This window comes from Melanotaenia boesemani, chromosome 8 (genome assembly GCF_017639745.1).
Source record: "Melanotaenia boesemani isolate fMelBoe1 chromosome 8, fMelBoe1.pri, whole genome shotgun sequence".
NCBI classification, from domain to species: domain Eukaryota; kingdom Metazoa; phylum Chordata; class Actinopteri; order Atheriniformes; family Melanotaeniidae; genus Melanotaenia; species Melanotaenia boesemani.
The window spans coordinates 26,988,466-27,015,015 of NC_055689.1; the positions used below are offsets into that span (position 1 = coordinate 26,988,466).

The window sequence follows — 26,550 nt, forward strand, 5'->3', positions numbered from 1 at the left end:
GAAAGAGCTCAAAGAAAAGATAGTATGCCAGACTAATGCCATGTTAGCCTTCATTAGGGGATGCCCAAAGTAAAATCTGCCAGAGTTAAGTAGTATTGCTTAAAAGCATATCTACATGCAAAATTTTCCATCTTTAAAACTCTGATATATATATATATATATATATATATATATATATATATATATATATATATATATATATATATATATATATATATATATATATATATATAGAGAGAGAGAGAGAGAGATTCTTATATAACAATATGGTTTCAGTTTATATGGGGCTGTTTGTATCAAGCACACTTGTTGCAATGCATTACAGACAAAAATGACTGAAAAAAATCATTATGCCAAATGATCATTGGCATAAAACAAGAAGAAGCCTTGGGCACATTAGCAGTGTCCCTTTGGTTGCCTTTTACTCAGTAACTAAGGTTTGGTTTGCACATATTCAAACTACAGCTCTTATCTACAGCTACAAATGTGAATACTTCCAAAAATTACCAAAACCACTTTTTGTTTTTTTCAGTTAATAACCTACTATAAAACAAACTTGCAAACATGAGGAATCACAAGATGAATACAATACCAGATACCCTGCTCTTCCTGATTACAAACAGTCAAACATCATCTGTTAAAGACATCAGCAATATATTGTTGAAGGCCTTTTCCCATTAAAAACAGCTGCCTCTAGTGGCAGCAATGATTAGGAATGAACTCTGGGTGGGTCTATGAACAGACAAAACTTGCACAGCAGAGAAAAGTTTTTGTTTCCCATTCAAAAGAAAAAGTTGACATTTCCTTCAACTATGACTGCTCCATAACTCATAACTTCATGTTTATAATCATTTTATCTCAGTCCCTGATCTCTCCCTAATCCTAGCCAAGCTGTTTTGTCATTAAACGTAACCAAACAGGTTTGAAGGTTCACAAGATGCTATAATGGTTAATGCTCAGGTTGCAGATTGTCAATATCTTTCTAACCAGTCTAATCAGAAAACATTCGGCAACCTAAACATGACATCAGATGTGTTCTAGCTGAAGATCCATCAAGATGTTTAATCTCAGATGATGTGTGTTGAGCTGCAGATGTGTAATCCTGCTCATGGTTGATCTGAAAACAGGCATGAATATACAAATAACTCCAAAGGTCAAAAGTTGATGTAGCCTGTTATGCATGCAAGCGGCTTTATTAAACTCCTGTAGGAGCTCCAAACAGGCCATAGGATTTGTTTGAATGTGATCTGCAAACAGGCTGGTTGCAGAAATTTTGGTGGTCCAAACATGTAAATATTTAGAAATGATGAGGCTCTCTGCAAGAAGTGCTCATAAAATTTCCAGATTTACATTTCCATTAGTTGCGATGTTGATGATCTGTCACTTTGTTTAAAGCGTGCTGACACCCTTAGTTTGGAAACACTCTTGAATGAAGACTTTCATATAGCTACAACCAAACTAAATAGCTGTATGGACTGCCAGCCCATAGACATCTTCAGACCATTTATACAGTGGCACGTTCCCGGTATAAGAGGGAATAAGGTGAAATAACAGTAACAGGGACAGAAGACATATGTACATTCAACTAACGCAGTTACATGCAAATAAAGCTCGATTCAGCCCCAGTTTGCTCTGAATTCTTGATTCACAATTCATGGTCCACATTGCAGTAAATCAGATTTGTTTCCAGTCAGGGTTGAAATCCACCAAAGCTTCCCTTTGTCTCAGATTCTGTTCATAACTTTTATGGACAGAATTTCTAGGCGAATGCGACCAGCGAGAGGAACCCCACCCAACCCAACCCCACGCAAGCGGTAGAAATTGGATGGATGGATGGATGGATGGATGGATGGATGGATGGATGGATGGGTGGATGGATGGGTGGGTGGATGTATGGATGGATGGATGGATGGATGGATGGATGGATGGATGGATGGATAGATGGATATATAAAATATGACATCATGGTAAATGTTAAACACGCTAAGGTAACCCAGATTGGAGCTTACCCGGATTGCCACCATTAGTGAAAAAGCTAAATTCTTCAATAACTTCAAAACTATTGTAGCCATTTGCTTTTTCTTGGTGTCTAATGGTATGTTTCCAGGGTCAAAGATTCTAGATAAGATTTGGCATAGATCCTGATGATGATAGTAATATTAGCTTGAAGAATACATAAGAGTGTTGGCATAGGGTTGGTAACTGTGTGGGCTGATTTTTCTCAGGTGAGTGGCCCTATTGCTTGGTAGAAGCCTGTGCTCTCTGAATGCTCCAAGTTTATATTATTTTGTGTTTCTGTTTCAACAGCAGTTTTTTTGAAGCAGCAGTAACAGTGGGGTTAGCCAAGGAAGAAGATGCAACATTTCTCATAAACAAAGCAGGTCTTTAAGATAAAAAATGTGATCTGAGTAACAGGGGGCCTGTAGAATCCTACATCTAGCAACACCCCTGTACCAGGCAATACAGGACCTCCCTTTCTTTGGATTATTTGTCTTTGATTTATTTTTTTACCATCAAATAACAATTTTCCTGATCATGTTTTAGTTCACTTGTGTCATTTTGAGATTTACTGTCAGAGTTGATTAAAACTTTATGAGGACATGCATGCATATGTCTTGTTGGTAGTCATTTTCCCTCTCCCTAACACACTTCTGCATTTTGAGATCAGTCCTGGAACCAAGGCCTGCCCACGCAACCCCAAGAGAATGACAGAGAGGGTGAAATAAGCTCCCAGTTACACGCCAGTACAACATTTGCCTAATGATTGTGAGAACCAAGCAAAAGCAAAGAAGGAGGAGAGAGAGAGCGGAGAGGGAGGGGGGACTGAGGCGGAGAGAGAGTGTGTTTATTTAAGTTTTTCGTCTCCTGACTCAGACAGAGAGCAGACTACAGAGGATAATGAGAAACAGATCTTTAGCGGAGAGGGAGAGGAGGGAGAGGAGAAGAAAGCACAGAGAAAATGGGGGGAAAATCAAGAAGAAGAAAGGGGGAGGAGAGGGGAGAGTGACGACCAAAAAAGAGGGGGGGAGTTGTGACAGTCATCGCCACAGGAAATAAGCCCTCTTATGCTCACTAACTGACAGTTAACATTGCAGCCCTGGTGGCCATGCAGCCGGTCTGGCTGCAATAGCAGGTTTAGGAGACAGTGGGCTGTTCGCCATGCGTCCTGGTCATGATTTGAATAATAATAATATATTGTTTTGGACTTGAAGGTGTATAAAAAGTATAAATGCTTAAGATAATATGGACTTCAGTTTAATTTTAATTGAAAAAAACACCAGGATGATGATGTAATGATGCCAAAAAGATTACAAAAGCCATATTAGAAGTGTGCAAGTAAATTTGAAATAAATGTAACTAAAAGAGAAACCTCCACAGTGAGCCAGGAGGGATGGGGAGGGGGTAGGGGTGGCTGGAGGTTGGGCAAGGGGATTCATGACTGACACAGATAAGATCCTATGGGGAATGAGCAACGGACCAACTGGAGCTGGGAAACCCACCCAAAGGCAATTAAGGGTAAAGGACGACAAAAAATTTTGATAAACTTTTTCCCCCTCTCTTTGACTTGAACGGGACAGAAGAAAAAGAAAGATTTATGGGGATTTCTTTGGAACAAGAAAGAAAAGGGAGAAACTTGAGCTGAGCAGAGATTTGTTTTGGACGCAAGGCATCAATTCTGAAAAAAGCGTGCAAATAACCGAGAATAAAGGAATAAGTTGTTGAACTTAAACCTTTAAAGATGAGGACCACTTGTGCGCAATGACACGCTGACAGGAGAAAGCCAAAAGTTTGGAAATACCACCGAGAAAGTTTTTTTTTTTTTTTTTTTTTTTTTTTTTCCTCCCGAGGGACACCAAGGACATTAAAGTCGCTGTGCTCGACACAGAAGATTAGATTGTATCACTGTATCTGAATCTTGTCCGCGGTGCTGTCCTGGAGGGCGATGGGGGCCGCGCCGGGCTCGGGCTGGGAGGAAGGCGAGTTCGAGTTCAAGCTGGTGTTTGAAGAGGATCCGCCGCAGCGGCAGAGCCAGGGGCCATCCCCGGTGCGCACAGTTGATCCGGAGAACGCAGTTGCCGGGGAGGAAAGTGAAGTCGCCCTGCTGCAGCTGGACTCCTCTGGCAGCAGTAATCTTGGTTAGAGTCTTGATTAGATAAAGTAGCCAAGATAAAGGATGTCTTAGTAGCTTTAAATGTTAAATGTTCTATAATGCACTGGAACGCTTGCGTGCCCGCGCGTGTTTGTGTGCTTGCACGTACAGTAATGAGGGCCTTCATCATAGTGTTTGTGCTAATGAGATGTGAGTTTGTGTATGAAATTGCTTGTGATGTGTTTGTGTGCCTGATTCCCTGGGTGAATTTTTTCGTGTGTTTGCTTTTAGTGTGGTATGCCTTTGCGTGCACATCTTACTGTAGTCGTGTTTGTTGGCTGCATTTGCGTGCGTACATGCGTGTGTTTGGGGCATATGTGCGAGCAACCCCAAACTCAATGTGTTTCTAATCAGCTGTGCGTGTGAGCAAAGTTAACAGCTGCCATCTGGGGAGGAACCTCAATCTCTGTGTACTGAACGCACCACACACCTCCCTCCCTCTTTCAGCCTCCGTCTCCTTCATTTTTAGCCTCCACGCTCACAAGCGCACACCTCACACCCACACTCACTTATTTGTTTCCCGCCCACACTGGCAATCGGTTGTATTACCACACCCCAAGCATGAATGTGGACTAAACTACAGTTTGCAAGATTTCACTTTAGGTCATAAGTTTTGGTCATTGGTGTTATTAATGATGCTGATATTGCTCCCTTCAGCTTGTATATCTAGTCACATGTAAAGCTGTGTGATAAAACTTGGCTTAATTTAAAAAGCCGCCACTACTCTTCGAAGATCAACCAAACTGAAATTTCTTAGTAATTTGAGTATTCTGTAGCCTATAAGTACCATGTTTTAGGATTTACTGACCTCACATTGTGTCTCTCCTGGTATCCATACCTCACCTTAGGATATTTTCTAATCCAAAGGTTAGTAGTGTATTTTATCATAAGCCATGAAGTCCAGGAGGCATTTGTAAAACACACACGTTATACACACATACATTACATAGTTAGTTTTTTTAATTTATGATGCACTTACTAATAATGATATTGCAGTATTTTGACTAGAAATGACAATACTAATAAATTTAACACAAGAAGTCAGTGTTCCTCCTACCCTATCTAATAAGTCTTAACCTATTGTATTGGCAATAAAAAGCAACCTCAAAGAAATTTATTCACAGCCAAAGTGTGTTTAATCTTATATAGTGATTTAGTGACAATGAAATGAATAAGGCTTCACCGATTCCGAAATTGTAATTAATTTGTATCCCCGTTGTTTGAACTAATCTAAAACACATTGTTGCATGTAAAGTATCAGCTGGTCTTTTGTGTATAGTAGTTTTATAATAGTTATTATTATAGTATATAATTATAGTATATTATTATGGTATTATTATTATAGTGTATAACCATTCTATAAGAACGGTTTGTTTCTTTATGTTTTGTTTCAGTTAATTTTTTTTTATAGATGAGGTACTACACCCATGTTTTTAGATGTAATTTCACATAAAGTTTGACTGAGATATCTTAATTTTCTAACAAAAACATATGTCACAAACATGGTGCCTATGTTGGATCATATTTGTCACCATGGTAACTCACTGTATGTAAGTCAACATCTGTATCAGGATAACTTTTTCAAGTTTATTTTTATTTTGTAATCTTGACATTAAAATTGTCATGAAAATTAACATGCAATGAGACATTAGTCAACAGATGAAAGATCCTACAAAATGAAACATTTTTACCTCAGCGTCAGTGGTTTTAACGTCTGCTTTGAAATAATCTTGCTTCTTGTACGCTGGCAGGGAGAATCAAACTGAGCTTGTCAAGTGTCACCACTCAACTCTTTCCTCATAGGAGGACTTTAGTGTGTTTGAATTGCTTCTGGGCTTTCCTAATGCAGTATGAAGCAGTAGTGATGGTGACAACATCAACTGTCATTTAATTTATAGCAAATACTCTGAATTTCATAAGAATGATAATTGCACATATCCATAGGCTATTTAATGGAGACCAGTCATGATATTCCTGGTACCTGTTTTTTAAGGCTAGTTTTGACCCTAAATATAATTAAATTCTTGTGGAAGCTTTGGAAGTAGAAACAATTTTAAAATTATATAAAGAAAAAAAAATTGCAGCCTGTTAACGTTGACGGTTTTCTGAAATGTCAAACATTCTCTGAAGAATTTTAGGTGTTTGATTTCCTACTGTTGGATACTTTCCAAAAGAAAGTGAATAAACAACCTGACAAAAACATCTAAAAGATTAATTTCAACAATGGTTCCAAAGTTTCTGTGCTTGTAACTCTTTGAACTCGGGACAGGATAAAGTTATTATTGTATTTTCAGACCTGAATACTGGGCCTTCCAAACTAACTGATTGCACTCCATTACAGCCAATCAAAGTGTTTCTTGTCAATTCTGTACCATTTAGCAAATTCTTACATTCTTTTCATAAACAGGTAACAGCCTGATATTTATCTACAATAACACAGAAATTAACAAATATATATATATATATATACATTTACCAACATTCTTTGAATAGCTCATGACCTGTCATATTGATGTTGTGATCACTTGTGTGAACCCTGACCCACAGGTTGAGGGCACATATTGGTTTTGTTGCAGGTCAGTTCAGGACATCTTTTAGACTCAGGATTAGCGTTTTACTGTGTTCAATAAGTGTTAGGTAAGCATTCTGGACTCATAAACTCCTCTACTGGTCTGCACACACATTCTAAATCACTGTTTCATATTAAAAAAAAAAAAAAGAAAAATCCACTCTCGGAAGAGTTGTCTCAGCAGCGTGGCTTTAATCACTTGGAAATATTTCTTTTGCCAGGAAACATTTGAAGAGACTTTTCACCCCAAGCCTTAATTTTTTTGGCGGTTTCTGTTGTGTCCTCCTTGTCCAAAAGTTTCCTGCATGGCTTAGTGCCACAGCAGAGCTACAATGATCAGATGGAGCCTCACTCATTATAGAGGAACTACTGTTTGGCTCCATGTGGAAGCTCAGCACTGGGATATTATGTGGCTTGGAGAGTTTGTGTCCGTGTTTAGGTGGTTGTTGGGCAAAATATAAAGAAATTTTGATGATTTCCTGCTTTAAAGTATTGTGTTATTGTCAAGATTAGCAATGCTTAATGGAAAAGCGTTTTGATTTCTATGAATTGTTTAAAGGTTCCATTTAACACTTTACTCCACTCACTAAACATAGAGTTAAAAACTGCATTGGCTGACACGTGGCGCTAAGAAATACTGGAACATTAAAGTTTTCATTTTTTTCCACAATTTATATGCTTTCAGTTGCTTATGTGTGGTTGGGTTAGCATGTATTAAATATTTTTCTTGCTGCTCAGTTTCTGGGTAATCATAAAATGAAAGGTGTAATCCTGTTTGTGTTAAATATGAGCCACAACCAGTAGCATGTTAGCTTAGCACTAAAATTGAAGACCTATGTAAAAACAGCTAGCTTGTCACATAACACCTAAAGTCACAATATGGTCTAAGTACTCTCCTTTTGAATTTTTTTTCACATTTGTTTTGCACAATATTCATAAAGATTCAACATTTTTATGAATTTAGTTTTCACTCTGAAAGGACTGCCTAAATGTTACCTGTTTTTATGCAAAGCTAATTAGCTAGCAGTTAGCTCTTTGATGCTCACAATGGTGTCACAGTTTCTAAAAATGGTGAAATAGTTGTACTTGCTTCAAATTGGAAAAATGAAGAACCTAACAAAGGCGATGTTTGAAAATTGTTTTAATGCTGTCTTCCAAGTATCACAAGAGAAATATTTAGCTATTTCCAGAAAATTAGTTATTTTGTCATGACAACAGATTATTATTATTCTTTCAGCCTTTTTTTTTTAAAGAGATGCAGCTTAAAATGGGGTTATGGGAGCTGGCCAACCACTTGCTTTCACAAAAACATAAAAGTTTATATAGTCATATGCTTGCATATGCAAGAAACAAAACTTAACATGTATGCCTTCACCTCCTTATCAGTTATGGATCCTCATTAACAGTCATGTAGCAGTAAAGGCTGAAATTAAGTGTTGAGATGAAATACATTAATTCTCCATTAAAAACTTTTGTTTTCATGACATTACAAGTGTAGGAGCCATATATGTAAGTAATTTCATGTCTATGAGTATACTGTTGTGTGCACACTTGCGTGGTGGGTGGTTATCTTATAGTGTGTTTTCCATGCAAATAGCTGCATTCACTTGGGCGCATCACCTGCCTGTCTTGGAGGATGTAGGGATGAGCTTGGGAGTGAAATTTTTTGCTGCAAAACCGCAAACAGCTAGGATGTAAGTCATGCATCATGTCCTCTATGTATTGTTTTGATTTACTGCATACATTAAATAATATTTAATGGATTATGCTACAGTGTGACATAGAAAATAAACAAACGTGAGACGAAAAAGTTACATCTTAGTCATCAGTTATCTCGCCTGTTTAGCCTTCTGCTGCTGATGAAGAATGTTGGGTTTGACAGTTAGCTGCAAACAACAAACTCATTTACTCATTTTAACACAAGTTGAGATCAATTAACCATTATTGTGCAGTTATGTTATATTATTATGGAAAAATTAACTTTATCCTAATAGCAAAACAATCAACTTCTGATTTCAAGATAATGATATTAAAATAAATAATTGCATTCACAGCTGTTCTCTCCTTAGAAAAATTCTGAGTGTACATTTTTCATTTGGGAACAATTACTGAGGGCTAAATCATATAAAACTAATACATAATGAGTGATACAAGCTGCTGATGTAAAAAAAAACTTACTTTGTCACAAACTGTGTTTAAATGTTATGATTACTATTTAATGAGTTCTTGTCATTCCATTTGAAAGAGAGAGAAACAAACTAGAAGATTCTCACAGCTCATTCTGAGTGGCTATGAAAAAAAGATTAATAGGAAGTCACATGAGCCCCAATACCCACTACGTAAGAAATGGAAAGAAAAAAAGAAGTTGCATTTATTGCTGCTAACCTTCAAGAAAAATAAATAGTTGTATGGTGGAAGTTATAATGTCTATTTAGAAATGTAAACCTAGCATGAACTTTTATTTAGCAACATTTTGTTATCTGCATATTTAAACAAAATAAACAGATTTTCTACAAATTCAACCTTTTTTTTCAGTTACAGATAATCACCTGGCTGCCTCTTATGTAGCACACTCAATCAGCATCCCCAGCTCGCCACCTTCATCCAATCAGCGGGCAGGGATGCACTCCCCGCCTCCTCGACGTGCACCAATCAGAGAGTTCAGTGGGACCTATGAGAGCCTCCCAGCACGTTCTGTACAGGTTAGACAACTTATTCACAGAACGTAAATGTTTGCTATCATGATGTTGAAACTGATTTATATTCTCATGGATTTTAAAGATCTCTCCTCAGAGACTTTTTCAATTTCTTCCATTCCTTTCTTCAAAGTGTTTCTTGAAGTTTTTCCTGTATCTAATTTGAGAATTCGATCTGTCCTGGTTGTAACCCATCTATTACCTGATATCAGCTGGGATGCACTGCAGCCCTAAAGGGTATTAAGTGTGTATAGGAAAAATGAAAGGCCCATATGTCATTGTTGTTTGCTGTATAAACTTTACAGAGTTTTACCCCTTAGAAAAAACTTTTAATGAGTTATTTAAATGAAACATTGACATTATGCTGAGAAAGCTCTATCGTCTCACCGTACACAAACCTTTTTGCTTTGACAGTTAGGGCCAGTTTGTGCTTTTTTGATCCATGTGTTTGCAAGCGTCTGTGTAAGGTAGATTTCTTTATCTTTTCAAATCTGTGTGGAAAAAAAGAGATGCCCTGAATCCCCACGGATGCCCTGAAACAGCCCACAGTTGCTATCTGTGCAGATGTAGGCTAAAAAAAGAATTGGTCAGATTCTAGATTCTGGATTTCTAAAGGACATATTGGACCCATTTTGCATGAGGCACACATTCAAACACTTAAACTGCATTTAGGTTTAGAAAAATTTAGTCTGTGTCATAGCTGTACACTGTTGCAAGATCTGGCATCTCGGATACTGTTTGTTTTAGCAAAGAGAATGTAATTCCTTCCACCCCTTTCTTTTTGTTTTCCTGCTGGCACCTTTCCAGTTCCCGCAATAGGGTCAGAGGTGGCATACAACCTGGACAGGTCACAAGTCCATCACAGGGATAGAATATGAAGATTTGTTTCCAAACATAACTTAGATACATGTAAACATACTGCAGAGCACTGGAAAGTCTTAAAAGCAGTATAAATTGAACAGTTTGTTCATCTGCTGTTGTGTTCGGGTTCATTTCGGCTCATGCTGGATTAAGAAACCTTAGTTTGGCTTTTAAAGACAAGCTGGCCAATTTAGTGGAGCATTTAGGATCTTTAAACGTTTATTTCACTCAGGAGTCTGCAGAGGCCAAGAACAGAGCTTAAAGAGAGCAAACCACTGCAAAGCAATGTCACAAACTCCCTCTTTCTACACATGAATTATGGGCTTTAACAGATTTCAGGCAGCCAGTGGTTTCAGTTAATGCAAGCACGATATGGAAATTTTTTAGCATTTTACAGCATTATTTTTTAGGAAAACAATCCAGTGTGTGTTTCTGTTGTCAGCTAGTTTCTTCCCTATTTATGTATTTGATTACTTGATTTGCAACTGAATTAACGAAACATGTAACTGTCATAAGTTATGTTGTTGTAAATAAAACCTGGATGATAAAAGATTGTTTTTTTTTTTGTTTTTTGTTTTTAAACTGTTGCATTATAATAGATTCGTTGATGTGATATAAAGACAGCATGATGCTGTCACAATGGTAAATTTCTCATATATGTTTTAAGTGTAAAAGAAGCTGAAACAGTTGAATATTTATTTATTTATTTATTTATTTATAAATTTCCTTTTAAATAATCTCTAAGAGAGTATCACCTGCTTTCTCTTATCTGTTCTCCAGGTTTCAGAGTCTTGTGTGGTCGAGTGCCCCAGTATCCAGATAACCACCATCTCACCTGAAGATGACCCAACACCCATCATTCCCAGTTACTGGGACATGGGTAGCAGTGGTGGGTGGGACAGAGAGCGCCTCTACCTCCCCCTGCTGGACCCTTTTACCTACCGCGACAGATGCCCAGGTTCTCTCAGCCCCAGCCCCGCCTCTAGTCCGTCCTCCCGAGGCTGGCTCAGCCCTGCCTCCAGCTGTGACTCCCTGCTGGTGGAGGAGGAGGAGCTGAATGACGCTGCCATCAACTTTGGGCTTTCACCATCTTCGAGGCCTACTTCACCTGGGGGTAAAAAGCGTAGGAACTCTCCACTTGCCTCCCCCTGTACGTCACGAAGAGGCAGTTACTCAGAGGAGCTGCATGGGTGCAACCTGGAGGGTGGAGAGTCCTCCCTTCATTCACAAGCTCCGCCCAGTAGCTGTGAGCTCAGCATCCCACAGAAGACCAGGAAGACATCTTTGGAACAGGTAGAGATGGTTAGCTTGTTTGGTGTCACTTGTCATGTGTTGTTTTTCCAACTAAGACATTTTTAAAACAGATAAAAAGCTGTAAACATTTTGTGTTCCAGTTATCTCCCAGGGAGGGGGATCAGGAGCAGGCTCCACACAGCTCCCCCTGCCCACTGCCAGAGACCCAACAGACCAGGAGAGAGCCCCCCTCGATGGGCATGGACTACCTCTCAGTACCCCCTGCTCTGGCTTGGGGCCGAACCAGAGCCAGTGCCCACAGTCCTCTGTTCAGGCAAGAAACATTACACTTCTTGTCCAATTTTTCTCGAAATAATGCAGTTTTCAGAAAACTAGTGAAATAGCTGAAACTTGAATATGTTTTAAGCTGAGAGCTGGTTCTAAAACATGCTTTTTTAAAAAATATAAAAGCAGATCTGGGTCTGAAACCAAAAGCTCATGTGTAACAGTTTGTAGACAAATGTCGCAGATAAATCCATTTCTGTCAGTGAAATTAAAAGAGATGTAAAATAAGTAAATGAGGGTATTGAATTTGCTGTGCTTTTGGATACATTTTAACTTTACTGAGCTTTAACATGTAAACCCTCACCACTGACCATTTAAAAGCCTCAAAAGAAAGGTTTAAGGAACCACTGTGATTTCAGATTTAGAGGATCTTGATGATGAAAACAAAGGGACTTCACAAGGGACCAATAAAATTTTTCATTCTTCCTTTCTTTTAATTAACTATGTAAACAGAAATAAAAAAAAAATATCTGTAAACCCCGATACTGGCACAGAGATCCAGCAAAATCAACTTTTGAAACCTGCATTTAGAAGGCTTGAGTTCATTATTTGGCTGCCATTATCTTGTTTTACAACTGAATGTCATAACCAAGTAACGAATCTTAATGAGAACCCACTGCATCCCATGGGGTAGTAGCTTGTCAGTTCCATGTTAGCCCTGCTGTAAGTATAACTTTCTTCATGGTCTATCTTACGCTAAGGCTGAGAAATCTTTAACTTCACTCTGCTAGGAGGCAGCTGGTTCTGTTTTGGCACAGTTGTTTCTATACTTGTCTTTGTACTATGCCTGTTATCAGAAGATTCCACTAGATGGCACAGAAAGCTAGAGAAATTCTGAATTTGCAGAACGTAAGTATAGAACTTGGAGAAAATAAACAAAAGTTACAAATAGGATGACATTGAGTTTATTGCACAAACCAGTTGATGGCATTTAAGGTCCTGAAATCGAGGACGTTGGATGTCTGGTCACATTTGCCACCACACCGTCTTTACTGGTTATCTTCATTTTGCATTTGCGGTAATATCTCAGGATGTAGACAAACTGATGCTCAAACATATGCAGGATATATGAGACAGTTGTTAATAAGATAGAATAATAAAATTAAAATACAAAATTAAACAAAAGTGTATTCTCAACCTAAATTGTCCTAAATGTACAAAGTTAACTTCTTTCTGTATTCAAGAATTAAAACTAGTGACTGAAACCATAAATTAATTTAGTAAATGTTTTCAGAGGCCACAGATCAAATGAAAAGCAGGCCGGTTTTACAATAAACTACCATTCAGTCAAATTTGTCAGTACAAGGAAGTATTGTCCCCTGCTGGCTATTAGATGGGTGCAGGGTTTTGTTTCGTCACAATTGGCTTAATTTTTCAATCCAGGAGGCTTTTTTCATGTTTTTCACACAGTGTAGGAGCATTTTGATTAGATCAGAGATCAGATATTACCAGACTGATATGAGAAGTTGCCTTTTCCAATCTAAAAGAAGAAAATATGTTTGTTTTTTAAGTTGAGGGCTCTTGGGTCCTATATTTGTGGGGGAGAGAGAACAGGAAATCAGGCAGAAAGGGGAGGGTAACATGCAGCAAAGGGCCACAGGCCAGGACTCAAACATGGGTATACTGAATTTAGGATTTTTAGCCTCTGTACACGAGTCAGCTGCTGAAGTTATCTAGCATCCTAACTTTGTTGTTTCCTTTTGCATTTATGGGTTTGCAGTTTGACTTTGGAGCTAGCAAGGGCTAGCAAGAAACTGTGCTTGTTTCACACTGAGGTCAGACTGAGGGGCTGAATAAAGTTTCATCAGCAGATGATGATGTTTTTCCCCCTTTGCTTTTTTTATCTTGAAAAATATTTATGATTGAGTCCCAGAATAAAAATGTAGAATAATTTAGCATAATAACCTTCTTTTAAGAATACTTTTCAAAGTTTAGAAACATTATGTGTTGTTTTATTGTTTTTTTCTTTCAGACCCTATGAACAAAAGTTTATTATTTTAAATATGATTTTGTTCACTTCAAATTGAAATTTATCTCTCAACTAAAATGTGCTTTTTGAATGTCCTTGAAAATCCTGTATGCAGTCCCTCATGTAACTTGTTTTACTTGGACAATGCTTCTGTTTCAGAGCCATGTTAAGCAAAACCTACAGAGGTTCTTCTGTGTGTTTTAATGACAGAAAATGTGCTGAATTGTTTATTGATTTAGCAAAAGTGGACACCATTATGCTAAGGAGCAATGTCAGCTTTTAGTCTCGATCAGACCTCTTCAACCCCACTTCTCGAGGTCCACCATCCTGCAAGTTTTAAATGCATCCCCTGCTCCAAAACGCCTGATTCAGATAAAATAGATCCAACAGCTTTTTGTCAAGTTCTGCACAATGATCCATTCATTTTAGTCAGGTGTGTTGAAGCGGGGAAACACCTAAAACCTGTTGGATGGTGGCCCCTCAAGGACTGGAGTTGAAGAGCCCTGATCTAGATTTATGCTTAAAATTCAAATGTTTACCTGTGTTTAAAAAACAGGTATTTATGTTGACGACTGCACCCCAAAAGTCCTTCTTTTAATAAGTGATGCTCATCTCTTGAGCCCCATCATGGTTTAGATGTAAATAAGACTGAAATATATTATTTACAATGCTAAATAGTTAATATTGACATCTCAAATGCTCCTTTCTCAACACTGTTGTCCAAGTTTACAGCAGTTATTACAGTCTAAGTTAATATAAGAACATTGTCATCCAGAAGAATAAAAATGAGGGGCAGTGAGTTTCAGTGGTCATATTTTTATATTTAGGCCCGAGCACCGAAGGCGGTGCGAAGGCCTATTTTAATTGCTCCGTTTCTTCCTTCTTCTTCTTCTTCTTCTTCTTAAACATTGGAGGCATTTTTGGGGACCTGAACATGCACGAAAACGCGCCTAATTTTGCGCACCCCCCCAAAGGAATGCGAAAAATTTGATATTTTGGGGTGCTCGGGACTGTTCAGGCAAAATTGAGCGAGAGCGCCACCTATTTATGATGCCCCGCCACTGCACGTCATCAATCTTTATAAAAATTCACTACACGCATTCTAAATGCTTAGTCGAAAAAAAAATCCTCTTGGAGCAACAGCCAAAAACCAACAGGATGTCGGCCATTTTGGGTCAAAGTCGCCATTTTGGCGTTTTACTGACATTTTCAAAATCTATCTCCTCCTAGAGATTTCATCGTACCGCTACCAAAATAGCTCAGGATGTCCAGAAGGCATGTGTCTTTAAAAGTTATTGAAAGTTTTCTAATAGGAGAAAGGGCATGTAGGGGGTGGGGCCTCAAAGTTTGGTGTCTCGCCGTGAAGAACGAAATCGATATAACTTCCACATAAAACAATGTATCTGAACCAAAATGGCCATGTATGATGCCAGTCCCATCCTGAACACATTTACATGTCAATATTTGGGTTATGAATTGGCCACGCCCCCTGGTGACAGGAAGTCATGGTTTTTACTTGGAAACCCACTTATCTGACGTTTTGGACACAACCAGGTCCAAACTGGGTCAGACAGCAGAAAACAAGTTGGTGATGATATCTGTTGAAAACCATTGCTCTACGCTGCAGGGCGAGACCGTGGCGCCATGGCGAACTTTGATAAGACGCCATGACATCATAAATCGCTATAAATCCCTCAATTCTAATCCAATCCCCATCAGGCTTGCAGAGATTAATCAGCATCCCGCCCTGAACAGATCCATATGACCAATTCCAGACTAGCCCTAAGCCCCGCCCACTTTCAACAGGAAGTGCTTTTGTTCAGACGCCGGGGTCCATCCCCTCAGGAATGAAACTTACACACTTGAAAGTGCTTCACAACAGGTCAAACCCTTTCATGATACCACAATAAAAATCTCAAGTTCCTTCGCCAAACGTAACCATGGCGAATAGTGGTCCGACGCCATCAAACAGGAAGTACTGGTGACTGACCCATTGTAACGTTGATCTTCACCAAACTTGGCAGGAAGGAACGCGGTCAGGCCTATAACTCAGCCACATTGACATATGCTGGAAAAATTGCAATATGGCTCTATAGCGCCCCCTACAAATATTTAATTGATCATATCTGCCCACTACATTGACCGATATGGCTGAAATGCAGTATATTGATAGAACTTGGGAGGATGTACAAAAAAGCCTCTTGGACCTATATGATAACTACAACAGGAAGTCGGCCATGTTGAAAAAAGTGTCATTTTTGCTTGTTTCTTTGCCTTGCATTTGAACGAACTCCTCCTACAGATTTTATCGTATTTACCTCAAACTCAGTCTGAACACTCCAGAGGCATGTGTGGTCAAAAGTTATTGAAAATTTTCTAATAGGAGGTGGCGTTCAGCAGCGGCGCCTCATCAAGTTTTGATGTTTCGCCATCAAGCACGGAATCCATTATTTCTGAAATACAACACTCATTCTGTACCAAACTGCACATGTTTCACTTCAGTTCCATGCTGACCACACCTACATGTCCAGATGTTGTCATCTGGACATTGCTCAACGCTGCATGGCGAGACCGTGTTGCCATGACAAGGTTGGATAAGGCGCCGTGACATAATAAATCTGTATAAATCCCTCAATTTTCATCCAATCAATATGACACTTACAGTAATTAATCAGGGTCTGCTCCTGAACAGATACATGTAACTACTTCTGGTCTTGGCCTAAGCCACACCCCCTGGAAACAGGAAGTGCCTTTCTCAGACACCGGGGTCCCTCTCATCAGGGATTAACGTCACACACTCAAAAGTGCTTGAGATCAGGTCAAACCCTTTCATGATATTAGAGAAAAAAACCTCAAGTTCGTTCCTCAAGCAAAACATTGGCAAATGGCGTCCACCGCCATGAAACAGGAAGTACTTGTAACTGACCCAATGTAATCCTGATCTCCACCAAACTTGGCAGGGAGGACAGAGGTCAGGCCTGGAACTGATTCAAATACACATATGCTGGTAATATGGCTCTATAGCGCCCCCTATAAATATTTAATCTATCAGCTCCACCCACTGCTTTGAACGACATAGTAAAATGTGGCATATTTATATAACATGCCAGGACAAACAAAAATGCCTCTTCATGTCCTGATGTTCTCAACACCATAGCCCTGGGAAAAGGAAGTCCCACCATTTTAACCCTTTATCCTCTGTATAACTAATTCTAACTCATTAATATCATCCTTCATGAACTCATGGTTGAAAATATCACTGACTTCTTACAGCAGCTTGATTAAAATGGCTTCCTGTGATGGTTTAAATCATTCGCCATTATACAGGAAGTGGCACTAACCCTGCTGTCAGTTGACCAATTGAGCTAATATTTTCCTGTTCTCATTAGAGTTCCAATCTGAACATGGTCGTACATTAAAACAACTTTACCACCACCTAGTGGCCACGTGGAATTTTCCTCTTGATGAAATCATGCTCCAGATTGTGGGAATTCAACACAGTTTGTATGAAACAAGGTCATGAATGCTTCAGATGTCATCACTGGACAGGCTGAGGTGCAAGTTGATCCTTTCATGACGAAAATCACCTCTTGATGGAGATAAACTCTAGAAGAATGGGTTTATGGCTGTGGGCAAGAGCGGCTGTGTTACTGGAGGGAGGCTCTTGGCCGATGGGGCGGTGCAATAGGCCGAAGCGGCGCCAGAGGTGCGAGGGCCTCCAACGCTGCTTGCAGCTTTAATGTTATTCTTGTTGTTGTTATTATTATTATCACATGCATTGTCATTATGATTATTGTATACATAAGTATTGTTCCCATTACTGATAATGATATTGTTATTGTGATTATTATTAATATTGTTCCATATTTGATAAAATATGAGTACATTATGAAATACATATGAGGCAGTTAATAGTGTGTGGCTAAGGGAGTGGGATTGAATAAGCACCAGCTTCTTCCTACTCCATTTGGACAAAGACCTTTTTTTCAACTTTTTCTTTCTTTTGTGTATTCGTTTGTGTGTTCGTGTTTTTAATTTGTCTTTTGTTCAAATTAACCCTTCTATCAATCGATCTGATCTAAATCTCCTCAGGTCTAACGCCCTGCCTCCCCTCGACTGGCCACTGCCATCCCAATTTGACCAGTACGAGCTGCGTATTGAGGTACAGCCTCGCCCACACCACCGCGCCCACTATGAGACTGAGGGAAGCAGAGGAGCCGTCAAAGCTGCACCAACAGGGCATCCTGTCGTCAAGGTGAAACAGACATGCAGACTGAGGGCAAATGCTTTGAGACAACACAGATTTCTGACAATAAAGTTGCCCATATTTCCCTAATGTCACTTAAGTAATGTTGCATTAACTCTCTGAGGAATTTAAACTCAATTTAAAGCAGAAATGGAGATGTAGTTGAATTGCTTTCACATAAAAATGAAAGAAGGCTACATATTGAGTGTCACTGCCGCTGGCCTCCTCACAGTTTGATTTCATCGCTCACACCGTGTCTCTCTGTACAGCTGTGTGGCTACACAGAGAGGAAGCCGCTCTCGCTGCAGGTTTTCGTTGGAACAGCTGATGACCGATCAATCCGGCCACATCCTTTCTATCAGATACACAGGTACCGACCTCCAGAATGTTTTTCTGTCAAGAAGCAAACTTATCACAAAGCATCTTTTTTCTTGTGTGTAATCATCAAGTGACATCACCACAGATCGTAAGCTTGCTGCAGCTTTAAGCATTGTGTAACCAACCGCCAGCTGCTTTGATTGTTGCTTAATGAAAATATTTTACACCAGCTATTCTCAGTATAACTTGCTCTAGATGGGACCACTGGGTCAGTGTAGATTTTTTTTATGCTCCATAATTTGCTAAATCTTTTGTGTCCATTGGATATTTTAAAATATTACAATGTGATAATATGGACATGCCGTTTACTAAATTAGGTGTTAGGTGTGCTTTAAATAGATACTGACAATACAAGGTGCATGAAAAACAAAACTAAATCAGCACTTAATATAGCACCTCAAATTAATACTATCAGTCTGATAATAAATTAATCTACACACATGATTCCTCTAAGATATGGTTGCTTACACAGTCAGTGCATACATGCATCTATTAAAAATGAATCATGACAAAAGCTGAATAAACTACACAGTAAGAAAAAAAAAGAAAGAAAAAAATGTCCATGGGAGCAGGCTTAAATGGTCAACATATTTTTTTACAAGCAGATGAGGTTGTTGCTCTTTCTGAACGCTGAATTCAAGTTTGGCCACTCTGCAGACAGTCTGAGAACACAGCAGTAAATCAAAATACCCCTTAAAAGAAATTAAGTTACTACAAAAAACCCAGGATTTCTTTGCAGAGAAATGCACAACAGCACGTTTCTAGTGAGTCATAAAACATGACTGAATTTGATTACTGATGTCTGAGTATATGTCATTGTTGTTACTGTTGTTTTCAAGAATACACTGTTTAGTCGGCTTTTGAATTGTTTCTGAAAACATCAAATTCCAAATCTAAAATGTCTGGATGAATAAATGCTCTTTTAAATCATCAGATGAACTTTGTAAACCCTTAAATGAAAATGTGGTGTAATAAAGATTTTAAAGTAAAATTGTGCTGCATAATTTTTTAAATATTTTCCATTTTAAGTAATTTGAATCCTTACAGTTCTAGTGTACTTGGTTGTTAACTTCAGCTGTTTCCCCTCCTGCAGGGTAACGGGGAAAATGGTCGGCACAGCCAGTCATGAGAGCGTCCAGGCTGGGACCAAACTGCTGGACATCCCCCTCAGCCCTGAGAACAACATGACTGCACTGTAAGTTGCAAAGAGCCAAATAGATGTTTGCTCTGCAGGTTTGAAGAGCCAAGATCTTTATCATGAGCTTCATTGTGCTCTACGTATAAGGCTACAGTTTTCAGAATACTCCAGGAAAGTGAGGCATTTACTCACAAGTTAGAATTGAGTGATTCATATCCTTATTTAAATTTTTGTATTTTATTTATGGTGCAGCCATTTATATTGTTTTGTTTGAAGCTAAACTTTACTTTTTGATTAAGTTTATTAAATAAGGTATTTTCTACATTAGTAAGTACAAATGACTTCAGAAACATTTTCTGTATTTCAATGACCTTAAAGTTATTTTTATCCCCACAAGATAAAGGTCTGAGATAACTGAATACTGAATGGATGAATAAATCGACATCACTTGTGTTACATGACTCTTTTTTTTTACCTAAATAACAAAGAATATTTACTCCATCGTCATTAGGTTAACAGTCCCAACAGATTGCTTTCATGAAGAATGCAACTTAAAGAAAGCAAACAACACCAAGTGCCAGTAAAAAGCTACCTATCTCCTTCCAGACATATTTGGTTACACATTGTGGTGCTTAACCATGAAAACATGAAGAGAGCTGCTGCAGAAACATGTTGATTAAAACACTTTGTTTCACAGCATCGACTGTGCTGGGATTCTGAAACTAAGAAACTCAGACATTGAGTTGCGAAAAGGAGAAACGGACGTTGGAAGGAAAAACACTCGTGTCCGATTGGTGTTTCGTACCCACCTTCCTCTGGCGCCCCCTTCGGCCCCGCCTGGACGGGTATTGGCTCTGCAAGTTGCCTCTTTGCCCATCGAATGCTGTGAGGGACTAGTGAAATTTCATATATGCTGTGTTGATTTTAAATCTGTGTTACTGGGAATGTCCTGGAGGTCATTGTGCATTTATCTTCTCTATCTGCCTCAGCCCAGCGTTCAGCCCAGGAGCTGCCCGTCATCGAGTCTGTCAGTCTCACTTCCTGCTCTGTGGAGGGAGGGGAGGAGCTACTGCTGGGTGGTACCAACTTCCTACCAATCTCCAGAGTTCTTTTCATGGAGAGAGGGTCAGGTAACTATAATCATACTCTTTTAAGAATAATACACCATGAGTTTACTATTTAAGTTCACCAGCTGAGTATGAAAGCCTAGTGTACCACACTAAAACTTTTGACTTGCACTGTATATTTATTTCTACTGATACATCATCGCCATACCTGGCAATATTCTCACTCAGAGTTAAACTTCTCACAGCAGATCTGGTCAATGACAACTTAAGGCTTCACCTCTGTGAGCAAATTATCTTCATTATGCTGTTTGTGTTGAACTTGTCTTTAATTATGGCTTATGCTTTCACATGTTAGATGGTAAATTACAGTGGGAGGAGGAGGCTCATATTGACCGTGACAACAGCAATGAGGTAATTTTGAGACCCTCCCATTCAGGAGATACATTTTATTTGTTGATGCTACATTCCATGACCTCCTTTGTGTTGCTTTTTTGTTGTTCCTCTAGTGTTTACTATGTGTGAGGGTTCCGGCCTACAGCGACCTCTCTGTCAGTCGGCCTGTGTCCATCAGTGTGTACGTCTCGAATGGGAAGAGAAAACGAAGCAGCACTCACTGCTTCAAGTACCTGCCTGGTGAGGACACAGTCTGAGCTCACTGACCTGTGTGTCCCTGTTATATTCAGCTTGTGTTTAGAAACTAAAAAGAAACAAGAGGATTTTATCTGAGTTACTACAACCTTCCCTGGCTCAAAAAGCCAGAAAAAACCTAAAAAAACTTTAAGCTTTGAAAGAGTGTCTCCTTGGTTAGCAGTACAAGCAATTTGGTCTTTCACATTTAGTTTTATCTTGCAGCTGCACCATGACTCACAAATATCCAGTTTGAGCACAACAGCTTATTTTACTCATGTTGCATTCAGTAAATGCAAACCTGTAGGGATCTTTAGCAAGTTAGACATGTTTCTCATTGAATGTGAATTAACTTGTAAAAGAAGTTGCCCCAAAATGTCAAGGAGAAAAAACAGAAGCTCTTCTTATGAAATCACCTTCTTTGGGAATGTTTTGATTTAAACTTCCTTGGGAAGACAGCACTCTGTCACATGACTATAGTGTTGTCCTTTAAAAAAAACTCTTCTGAATCCATATTAACAAAATGGCAACACCTCAGTTGAGTAAAAATACATTTTGCACTTACAAGATAGTATGCATTTGTTTATTTAAAACAAGTAGTTGTAGTTTAATTGATATATATGGAAAGGCATAGTGTTAGATTAGTTTTTTCTTGGGAAAGAAGCTAAAGTTTGTATTTTTTTCATAATGTGAAAAAAGATGACAGAACCAAGGAGGAGACACAAACCACTGTTAATGCACAAAAATGAAAATTTATTTAAGCCAGCTGGCAGGTGCAGCGAAGCAGAGGGTGGAGGTCTTTACTGTATGGTCCGGTTAGAGGAGTTAAATAAATCCAGAAGAGCCACAACAGTCAGAACTTTGAATAATGAACCAGTCATTCTTGGTCTTAGAGGATCCAGGGCAGAGGGATAAGCAACCAACTGGCAGGTGGAGAAGCAATTAGTATCCATCCAGGAAGAAGCGGCAGGACAGGGCAGGCAAAGGCAGGCAGAAGCAGCAGTAGACTGGTGTGGGCAGACATGGCAGGCAGGGCTGAACACTCCAAGGCAACAAGGACCGGCAGGCAGCAGAATCCCAGGAGTAGTCCCAGACAGAGAGGGGAGAAGACGATCTGTCAAGGAATTGCTGCAGCCTGCAGCTTGATAAACCCAGCCTCCTGTTTACCAGATGCAAGTCAGGTGTGCGAGGGAAGATCCAAACTGGCTGATGTGCTACCCGACGAGAAGGGATGAGGTTTATAGTACACAGGAAATACGATAGTGTTATATCAAGACTGAGATTGGAACATACTTGGCTTAATGATACTTAACGATGGGTAAACATGATACAGGTTGGTGTACATACTGCAACCAAAATGAAACAACAGAACATGTAATGATTCGCTGCAACAGATATGAGACAGGAAGGAAGGAAATGGTAGATAAACTCAAAACAATGAAAATAACGTTTAAATTGCCAGGTATTTTACAGGGTAGCTCAGGAGATGACAAGCACCTAATCATAATTAATTTTCTATCTAAAGGAGGACTGATTAAGAGACCATATAAGACAGTTTTTTTCCTCTCTCCGTCTTGTCCTACACGCCTTACCAGTTGGGGGCAGTAATGCACACCTGTACTTTGTTTGCCAACTGTCAATAAACTGCAGAAGAAGAAGAAGAAGAAGAAGAAGAAAAATTAAACCCACCCCATGACAATTTTAGTTTAGAAAGACACAAGACAATTGCAAGCAACTCAATCACAACCCACAGAAATATAACTTTTAGCTATTCTGTAAAAAAAGTTTATTAATTTTGAGTTGTTAAAAAAAAAAGAAAAAAGCAGAGTAACAACTTTTATTAAGGGGTTTTCTTAAACACTAAGCAGGATTTAGCCAAGAAATAAATATTTATTTTAGGATATTTCATCACTTTTGAGGGAATCTGAAAAATACATTTAGTAAATTTAAGCAAATTACAAAACCCTTTCCCTTACCAACAAAAAACCCAAGACATTTAATTAATGAATTAACACCGGAATTCATATCTTTCCAGTCAGCCACTGACTCAACTACAGCACAAATTTATAACAGTACAAATATGAACAAACAATGGTAATGCTTTTTATTTTTGTTTCTCCTACCAGTTATGTTCAAAGAGGAGGATCCTCTGCTGTCCCGACCCTCTGTAACACCCCTGGATGGTGGGACTATGTGTCCGGGGGGTGCTCCACCCAGAATGGACTTCCATATATCCGATGAACGAGGCATTGGTTTCCACCTCCCCCCCTACCCTTCCACCTACTCTCCCCCTTGTCCGCCCATGACTTTCCATGAAGAGTTCTGCTCTAAACCCGACACTGCTGTGGAGGAGCCCGGAGGGTCCAGGACAACTTTGTCCGAGCGTCACCCCAGTTTTGAGAACCTGGAGCTAGGCTTTACTGAGCTCCTTCCCCCTCTCTACCCCCGTGGCCCACAGCCTCCTTCCCCCTCTCCTTCCCCATGGCTGGACTCTCCCTATCTATCCTCATCACCCTCCCCTTCCCACTCCTCCTCTCTCAGCCCCTTCCCCACAGGAAGTCCAATCTCAAACTCCCCTCTGCCTCCCATTCCCACCTCTCCTTACCCGCAGTACTCTGCTTATCCTCAGGAGGTGTGTCCGTCCCCTCCATCCAACCCCTATCAGGACATCTGCCCAGCACCTTACTCCCACTATGAAGGCTGGGACCACCAGGGAAGGGTGTTGGGCTCAGGACATGGGGGAGATGTGGATGCCAAGATCCAGGAGTGCCCCCTGGAGTTTACTAGCTCTGCCTCTATGCACCACATTACCTTTGAAGAAGGTGAGATACATTTATTAATCTAAATTGTGCAACAGAGCGTTAAAAAAATTAAATGTCCACATTACATTTTTGGCTACACAAAGATACAAAAAAAAGTCACAATTAGTGATCAGTGAAACTACCTGCAGTTGTCTTAGGGTTTTTATTTAGAGACCTGTGAAAACTTCCATATAGTAGTCCAGACTACTGAAAAGAGATGCATGAGAAAGTTTTATTAAATCATTCTAAGCCGCCAGCCCCCTTTATTCTAGATATACTTTTCAGTAAAACGCTGATTCTTATGGCTGTTGAAATTTAGCTCAGAGTGAGTGAGATTTTCTGGCTTAAACCTTTATTTTGACCAAAGCTACTGAAGCTGGGTACTAATCTTTGGGCAGTTATATTTGGTTCCAAAGACCATTATTTCAGATTTATCTTCATTTAACTGAAGATGATTGTGGCACATCCAAGTACTGATTTGACCGAGACAATTACTCAAGCTTTGTACAGGATCAGAGTCCCCTGATGAGACTGTAAAACAGAGAAACGTGTTACAGTGTAATTATATATATATATTTTTTATTTCATGATTTAAGTTAACGGGAGCATGTAGATGCTGAGATACTAAAATGACTCTCTTAATACCAATAGGGTGTTCAAGTCTCTGTAACAGAGTACTGGCATTGATCAGTATCAAATGCAGACCTGATTTCCAACAGCACCAGCAGAGAAACTGTCAAATGCTGAGAGGTAACTTTTAGCAGTCCTGTTTTAGAGCTGAATCCTGGATGAAACCTCAGATTATTTCTGTGCTAGTATTTTCCTTGAGCTTTAGACATAAAATTAAGATTGTATACAAGGTTCTAGCGCTCCTGTTATCCTGAAGTGGATAAAGCAGGTATAGAAAATGGAGGGAAAACATGTGCAGTGTTGCACTGAATGAAAACATCTGTTAGTCAGTTAATAGTTTAACAGAAGTGATCTCTAAATTCTTCTTTCTTATACCAACTTTCAGACAAACAGTGATAATCATACAGTACTTTATTACCTTGAATATATATATAGTTGACATTTTAACGGTTGAATGACAGCCATGTTATGAAAGTAAAGGTAGATTGAGGACCTGATTAAAAGCAGACAGGTTTAGAAACAAAAAAAAAAAACTATAATTAAAACTTTGAGCAACCACATGCAGCAACTATGAGTTTCGGCTAAATGAATGAATGAAATGAAAAATACTTTATTAATCCCTTTGCAGGGAAATTCATGAAAAAGATTTCAGACAAAAAAAAAAAAAAAAAATATGAATAAAGGAATGACCAAAGGAGGAACACAACCATTAATACCTCAGCAACAAGGCAGGTTTGGTGAACAGATGGACTGACAAAGGAAGAGGGAGAGACAGCGCTATATATACAGACTCTCAGTGGCTGATGAGAAACAGGTGGCAACAGTTTAGATAGAGATAATCACAGAGGACAGGGCAAGTAAAAGAGGAGGCAAAGCCACACATCAGACACGAGGGAACTATTCTTCTGTATTTAAAACAAGGAATAAAACAAATACAAATCACAAAACAGGAGCTTTACAAAAGCAACTAAAGACAATTAAACCGAAATAAAATCTTAGTAAAAGAGGAGCGCTTAAAATAAAGATGAAACAAAACCCATAGACCATGACGAGCTGTTGTTTTTAAGTTTCCATGTGATTTTTTTCAATTTTCTCAGCCAGAATTCAGTTTTTTTATATTATATATTATGAGAAATAGGCAGCGATAAACTAATAACAGTGTATTTACTGCTAATCTCTTGCCACTTGGCTGAAAATTACTCCTGGCATTTTAACTTATTTTTAGATTTTCTTCAAGTGTTTCCACAGCTGTGTTTTTAAAGGACAAAGTCAAATAACTGAATTTTTCCTTGTGACATTTAATCCTTCTTCCAGTTTTTTACTCATTTTCTGATGAGCTTCAGTAAAAATGTTTCTTTAACTAAAGGATTTGTGTAAGAGGATGGGATTCATTCTGCTTTTCAAATAAAGCAAAGCACACATACTGTATAGCTTTATCATCTTCAATCCTAGAAATGGTTGAACTGAACAAACTCATTAAGTATACAATGTGGTCTGAAGCTTGAAGATACGGACCGAGTTCCACGCTGATTTTTCTTTTGTTTTGTTCTGTCCACAGTGTCTGAGTTCATCGGGGAGGACATCCAGGCTTACCAGTCAGGGTCACACATGAACAACCAGCCAAACTGAGCTCAGAGCAGCTCGTGACCCCAGTTTGATATTCAGCATCTTTTTTAATTCCTTGTGCACTTGGTATGAAGATCCAGTGCAGCAGTCACAGTACACGTGATACTGATGGGGGACTCTGGCAACCAGGATACTGTTCTAATTTTGACTAGACAACTGTTTTATAAAGGGAAACTAATGTTTTTAACATGTCTTCAGTATAAATTATACAAGA

At 39.1% G+C, this 26,550-nt stretch overlaps 1 protein-coding gene across 1 annotated transcript; it reads left to right on the plus strand.

Moving 5' to 3' along the window:
* Positions 1-3,567: 3,567 nt before the first annotated feature.
* On the plus strand, positions 3,568-26,550 carry nfatc4 (nuclear factor of activated T cells 4). Its single transcript, XM_041993158.1, has 13 exons — positions 3,568-4,136; positions 9,255-9,421; positions 11,057-11,569; positions 11,671-11,843; positions 17,916-18,078; positions 18,339-18,439; positions 19,541-19,642; positions 20,283-20,470; positions 20,575-20,715; positions 21,008-21,063; positions 21,159-21,285; positions 23,406-24,101; positions 26,269-26,550. The coding sequence occupies exons 1-13, from the start codon at positions 3,944-3,946 to the stop codon at positions 26,337-26,339; spliced, it is 2,691 nt and encodes an 896-aa protein (XP_041849092.1). The 5' UTR covers positions 3,568-3,943; the 3' UTR covers positions 26,340-26,550.

Excerpts from the sequence above, each read along its gene's own strand:
- nfatc4 (XM_041993158.1), top strand. The coding sequence starts at position 3,944 with ATGGGGGCCGCGCCGGGCTCGGGCTGGGAGGAAGGCGAGTTCGAGTTC. Across the intron at positions 11,844-17,915 it reads GCCCACAGTCCTCTGTTCAG|GTCTAACGCCCTGCCTCCCC; the intron begins GCAAGAAACATT and ends AAATCTCCTCAG. Across the intron at positions 20,716-21,007 it reads TTTCATGGAGAGAGGGTCAG|ATGGTAAATTACAGTGGGAG; the intron begins GTAACTATAATC and ends TTCACATGTTAG.